Raw genomic sequence first — 6,987 nt, 5'->3', positions numbered from 1 at the left:
TGTACAAAGAGGATCTATATCAGGGGTGGACAAGCTCCTTGATAGTCGAGCTATTTTTTAAAACTTGAAAATTTTCGCGAGCCGCAATTAAATACGTATTTAAGAGGTAAGCAAAAAAGGTATTAAAATTTTTTTTGCATAAATTATATATATTAAAAACATATAAGTAAAAGTACAAAATATGCGTATTGAATTTAAATATTAACCACATTTATTTTACTTCTCTTGATAATTCCTTAAAATTTAGTGAATAATTGGTGACAGCACTTCTCAGAGATGGTGGTTAGTTAATACTGATGGGTGTTTGGATTTCACGAATTTTTAAGAAGAATAAAATGATTCACTTAAGTACGTTGTCCCGAATATTGAAATAATTCAACAAGTAGCTTTTTTTAATTCAGGATACTTCGATTCTGGTACAAATTTCCAAAAATCCGTAATCGACGTCGATTTATATTTTAATTGTAGAGCTTGATCTTCTTGCATCTCTATCAATTCAAATTGTCCCGATGCTTTTTGTCTCATAATTATATTGGAAAGGGAAAACTCACCTTGAATTCAACAACGTTGCACTTAGTCTTTCATATTTGTTCTCAGTAATTTAAAAGACATTTTGAAACACATACGGAACGATAATAATTTTTTAAAATATAATAACGCAAAAAGGAAAAGGGTACTCGAGTACATTTATCGAGAGCCACAAATAAAGACTTCAAAGAGCCGCATGTGGCTCGCGAGCCGCAGGTTGGCCACCCCTGATCTATATACTACTAGCTAACTGGCAAACCTCCGTACCGTCGCCAATAGCCCATTGTGCAGTTCTAGTGTGACGTAAATTAACAACAACAACCTCCGTAATTTAATTTTCTTTTATCATTATTTATTTCTTCGAAAACGTTAATATTCTTCTCAAAAACACAGAATATTTTGGTTTCAAAATATCTAATAAGATATTTTATAGCTAGATGTTAAAACATTTTGTTTATACGTTAATAGTAGCGAAATTGACGATTACCTAAGAATTGAAAAATAATAATCATTTCTTTTTTTCATCGAACTTCTTGTTCTTTCTTCACACCTTTGTTATTTTGAGTTTCTAAGTCTTATGGATTTTGAGCAAAGTCTAACATAAAGCAAAAAAAGGTTTCGTTTTATTTTTAAGTGTCCACGCTCAAAAACTATTCGAGTGGTTTTATACAAATTTTGAATTGGTTGAAAATTTAGAAGAATTTATGTACCTAACAATTAAGACAAATTTTGAGCACTATTAAATCGAATAAAAAAATTATAGATAGTTCTAAAATAATTTTGATCTACATGGGATTTTCTTTGGATATTTTTTTTTATAATTATGAACAGAATCTGCTCTCCAGACCTAAGAATTGATTTCTAGATAGAAGCTGCGTACACTTATTTTGAATGTCAAGTTTCCGAATAATTGAAAAAAATGGGTATGTTTAGTTAGCAACTGAACATTTTGGTGTATAATTTCGTAACTGTTATCGTCTTTACTAGTTAATTAACTTATTTAATGTCTACCCCTGAAACCATAAGGTTTGCCGTTAGCATACGAAAATCTGATAGTTGGATCAAAAGTTATATAGGCATTCCGTTTATTTTTATAACGAATAATTTTTCGCATAAAACATTTATAAAAAGCACAAATTTAAAAAAAAACTATCGGTTTGAATGTTCGTTCATTTAGATCAATTAACGAATGATTTATTGAATTTTCTAACAAATCATAGAAAGTGTTAAAAAATATATATAAATTTATTATTTTGAATATTTTTAAAAAAATATTTTAGGTTTCTGATTAGCATCTCGAAAGTTATGGACACATGAATTCTTAGTAAATTAGTATCTAATTTGAAATAAATCTTATTGGAAGGAGCATATAAATATTATATTTGATTATATAGGAAAAATATGCCGTCTAGACTGTATGGTGTTTAGGAAGCTGACCTCATGTCAGAAAGGTCCCGAGTTCAAATCCCGCTTCGATCATGGATGTAATATCTCTCTGTCTAATCTGACCTTCTTATGTTGTTGGAGTGACAGTGATCCACCAATATGGTACCCAAGAAAAGAGGTTATACCGGACGTTAAGTACCACGATGCCACATTATGTTGGTATAAATGCTTTTTTATAAATGTTTGGCATAACATATATTCTTTTTTCTGGCTTCTATTTTCAAGATGTCGCAGACGCCCTTTATATATTTCTAAAGACAATTTTTATGCGCAATAAAATTGCTAAAAACTATATGACAATTTTAATCTATAAAATATTTAAATTTTGAGAGAATTAAAATACGTGAGATACTGAATGGATAAGGATGCAATAAATTATTATACGTTTTAAAATACACAATCTCGACTTTTAATTCAGTTCAATTACACTTGCTTTCGTACGAAATAAAGTAACTTCAATTAGTTAGACGTGAGACACATTTTTTTACAAAAATAATATGGGTACAAACAAAAGTTTAAAAAATAATTTTAACCTTGAATCTGTTTTCTTTGAATAAAAAAAATGACTCTTTTAGGTTGTGTTTTTCTTCGTGATTTTTTTTCCTTTTGAAATTACTTTTTCGGTTGAGTAAAGAGTGTTTTGCAACTCCTTTTGTTTGCCAAAAATATTACTGGCTCTTTGAAATGTTTCCACTTTTCATTTATAAAACATTAAAAGTTTTTTTTGCACTATAAAAAATATTTTTTGAGATAAGCTTTAAAAATGCATTATTTTATTTCAAATCCCTTAAAACATTCATAAATTTGCCCTCATTATTATTACTATTCTGGAAAAACAAACACAAAAAATATCAATAACTATTTTATATAAAAAATATTTTCTTAGAAAGTATCGAAGAAAAATTTGCAGAACAGATTATGCGAACCAAATCATTACACAACGTTATCCTTAAAAAAATTAATAAATAAATAAAAAAAAAAGGAACAACGAGACACAGATTGATTCTGCTTTGTATTTCGACACACTGTACAGATATTATCTATCAACTGGCGTTACTTGGCCCATTCTCTTAATTAAGTTAGGACGGAAAAGAGCAGTTACTCATTAGCCTTGAGTGTTTCGTAAATAATCAAAATTATTACTTGAAATTTTGGTAAGTTTGAGACTAAAATATTGTAGATTAATAAAAGTTAATCAGTGTTGAAATAATTAATTTGTAAAGTAATGATCAAGAAGTTTGAGACACCTAGCAATTTTATGCGTGATGCACATGAAGAGATCTGATTTTTCATATTCTTTCCGATTTAAAGGAGATAAAGACACCAGTGTTCCATGTTGTATTTCATAACCTTAAATTATCGAAATGTTAAATATATTATTTTATACTTATTTTGATTTAAACTAATGAAGTTGACTGACAAGTTGAAATGACAATTTCCAAGAAGTTGACTCTAAAAGTAGTTTTCAAAAGATAGGCAATAAAAATCTGATAGGCAAATTTTCCCTGATTATCTTAGTACCTCGGTTCACATACAATATATCAATTTTACCATGACTAACTATTATTTTCATCTCGCCAACTGACAAAGAAGAATACATATATTTTTCACTCATTGTTTAAAATTGAGATAATAAATTCCAATTGACGGCACAAATAATGGCAATATATTATAATGCAAAAATGGTCTTTTGTCTATCACATATGTTTATTTGTTCTTTTCATGTTGTTTCTTCGTTTTTTGAAAAGGAATATTACTAATTTTTACCGATGTTACTTTAATTTGTTCTAAAACTTGGAAAATCTTTTTCATCTTGCATTATCCTTTTGTGTTGTAAAATGGGGATCAGACGAGAATCTTTGCATGAAATCAGCAATCTTTTAAAAGAAATGAATGCTAGCTAACAACTATTTTTCCATTGATACAAAATTATAATTTTGCTCTCATTATTAAGTTTTTCCTATCTATTTTATTTTACTTCTGTGAATGAAAGGTAATAGAAGCAAAAGCTCACAAGAGTCAAATAAATAACTGGCAGATGCATTGCTGTCATATTGTTGACAAAGTTTGATGCTTTTCGTCAAACTTCGCCAAGTGTCAAGCTAACTCATAAGTACCTAGTTTACTCCCAGAAAAGTGTTTGACTTATTACGTAATTACCAAGTTATAAAAAATTACTGTACGGCTAACTTTTAGCACAATTATTGTATATGAATAAAATATAATTTATCCATGAAAGCGATGAAACACTGCACTACTCTTAAAGAAATTATAAGTTTTCTGTAGATAATATGCAAACACATGTTTAATTACAAAATAGATTTATAAGTATGTTGTAGTAGCTGCGAAGTTATTTTATCTAACTAAATTAAACCTTCAATAATGTTTCACGAAATTTTTTTAATCAATATTAAAAACTTCAATAAATATAAAAGTATACATTAAATTCAATGCTGCAAGTTGGTTTTTACTTCAAATATTACCGAATTTTGTCTCTATCATAAAATTTTGAAAATGGTTTCAGTTCTTTCATAAAGATGCACCAACAGTTATCGTTTAAAAATTTTAGTTTAATACTCTTCCTCTTCTTCACCCTCTCCGACATCAGTAGTATCTTGGCCAACTTCTTCATAGTCTTTTTCGAGTGCTGCTAAATCTTCTCTGGCTTCTGAAAACTCACCCTCTTCCATTCCTTCCCCTACATACCAGTGGACGAAAGCACGCTTGGCATACATAAGATCGAACTTGTGATCAAGTCTTGACCATGCCTCTGCAATAGCAGTTGTATTGGCAAGCATGCACACTGCTCGTTGAACCTTGGCGAGATCCCCACCAGGAACTACTGTCGGTGGTTGGTAGTTAATCCCTACCTATGTAAAACATTAAAAAAGTAGAAAGATTTGATTACTACTTCAAAATCTTTATTCCCACTTGAAATCCTTTTTATTTACTTAATTTTAAAAATAATTTCTTTTAAATCTAAGTTTAGGGAAACGTAATATAGATTTCTGCTATAGCGTTATGGAATATTGGTTATAGTAGTATAGTGGGAATATTGATGGAGTATAGTGGTTAGAATTGAATACTGATTATAGTAGTATGGAGGGAATATTGATGGAGTATAGTAGTTAGAGAGGAATACTGATTATAGTAGTATGGAGGGAATATTGGTGGAGTATAGTAGTTAGAATGGAATTTTAATTATAGCAATAACATAGGCGTTTGCCTGTGTTACTACTATAATCAATATTCTCTCAATTTAATACTGTAAATAGAGCGAGGAGACGAACAATGTTAATAATCCATAGTTTATCTGTAAATGAAGATTAAGGGTAAGAATGGTTTATGTCCATGAAAGCAGTCTGAAAAAACGCATGTCAAGTCGGAAAGGAAACGATTTTCCACAGTACAAGCCATCTTCACGGTGTAATAACTCTCGGAGAGAGCGGATTTTCCAGTGTTATTGATTTATCAAAACTGAGTAATATTCAGAATAGTACAGAAGGTGACCAAATCGTCATTTTTTGTGAAAAATGAACATTAACCGTTTTTTCTACTTGATCTTCAAATGTTAAATAAAATATTATAAATTATAATTTTTATTTGGATAAATAATTTTAGGGTTGAGTTAAAAATGGTTAAAAAATAAATATAAGATATAAATTTTTCGATGCATCAGCTGCTTACAGTATATAAGGCAATTAAAATCTTAGTCCAATTTATCTAAAGTCCAACTCACCACTCTAGTTTTTATTGCAGTTTGAATCAACGTTTTACCACGAGAATTTAGATTTCGAAAAGAGAAACTATGAAGCATTTTCTTTTCCTTAATGGGAGTTCCAGGTTATCGTGAGTGAAAAGATGTTAAACATTAAATGCAATGTCTTAAAGAATAACCCCAAGTCATAGTCTTAATTTTCAAAAATATAGTTATACTTTACTGAATTTATATGATTTTTCTTAAAAATTTTATTAATTTAACTTCTATTAACTTAAAAGGCAAGCTAAAGCTCCCTGGCATTCATATGAAAAAAAGACATTAGCTAAAACAAATAATTTAAAACAAGTTTAACACTAATATTTTATCTCAAACACTTTAATAAAATAAGACTCGAATTATGTTTGTTTTTTCTCCTTCTTTCCCCAATAATATAATAATATTCGTTAACTAAAAATGAATAAAGTTATGCAAAGTTAATGATTTATACTTTGAAACCCGTTGGGCACCAGTCTACGAATTGAATTGTCCTTCTGCTCTTAATAGCCGCTATTGCTGCGTTAACATCTTTCGGCACAACATCCCCTCTGTATAAAAGACAGCAGGCCATATATTTTCCATGCCGGGGATCGCACTTTACCATCTGGTTAGCGGGCTCAAAGCAAGCATTGGTAATTTCCGCCACAGTCAATTGCTCATGATATGCTTTTTCCGCGGAAATTACAGGAGCATAAGTCACCAAAGGAAAATGTATTCTGTCAAATAAAGATATATAATTAAGAATCTGGTACATTTATTGAATAGTATCTTCTCTAGAAAGAAAAGGGAAAAAATCAAGGCATGTATTGAAGTTCGACAATACCTCGGAAATGGCACTAGGTTCGTCTGAAATTCAGTCAAGTCAACGTTCAGAGCACCATCAAACCTCAAAGATGCAGTTATGGAGGAGACGATTTGTCCAATGAGGCGATTGAGATTTGTGTACGTTGGCCTCTCAATATCTAAGTTGCGGCGACTAATGTCATAAATAGCTTCATTATCCACCATAAAAGCACAGTCGGAATGCTCCAGCGTTGTGTGTGTAGTCAGGATTGAATTATAAGGCTCTACGACAGCGGTTGATATCTGGGAAATAAATTTATTGAAACTGCTGCATTATCATGATTTTTTAGTTTTTTAAACTATTTTATAATCGAATTATTAATGTTTGCATTTCATTTTACAAGATGGTAGTCTGCAAGTTTACCAGCAATATTATGAAAAAAAATATGCAAAAGCATCTAGTACCCATTGAT

The 6,987-nt window shown here is 30.0% G+C and overlaps 1 protein-coding gene across 2 annotated transcripts in view; it reads right to left on the bottom strand.

The window, feature by feature from the left end:
- Positions 1–4,354: 4,354 nt before the first annotated feature.
- Positions 4,355–6,987, bottom strand: part of LOC107456214 (tubulin alpha-1 chain) — a 28,041-nt gene continuing 25,408 nt past the window's right edge. For both annotated transcript variants that reach the window (XM_043050994.2, XM_016074018.4), the window contains exons 4-6: positions 6,555–6,817; positions 6,183–6,447; positions 4,355–4,844 (exon numbers count right to left, since the gene is read on the bottom strand). In XM_043050994.2, coding sequence (XP_042906928.1) covers positions 4,545–4,844; positions 6,183–6,447; positions 6,555–6,817 — 828 coding nt within the window. In that variant the 3' untranslated portion in view covers positions 4,355–4,544. The remainder of the gene's footprint in view (positions 4,845–6,182; positions 6,448–6,554; positions 6,818–6,987) is intronic.

Source organism: Parasteatoda tepidariorum, chromosome 3, assembly GCF_043381705.1.
Source record: "Parasteatoda tepidariorum isolate YZ-2023 chromosome 3, CAS_Ptep_4.0, whole genome shotgun sequence".
NCBI classification, from domain to species: Eukaryota; Metazoa; Arthropoda; class Arachnida; order Araneae; family Theridiidae; genus Parasteatoda; species Parasteatoda tepidariorum.
The sequence above is the reverse complement of the archived record's forward strand: the minus strand, read 5'-3'. Positions and strand labels throughout refer to the sequence as shown.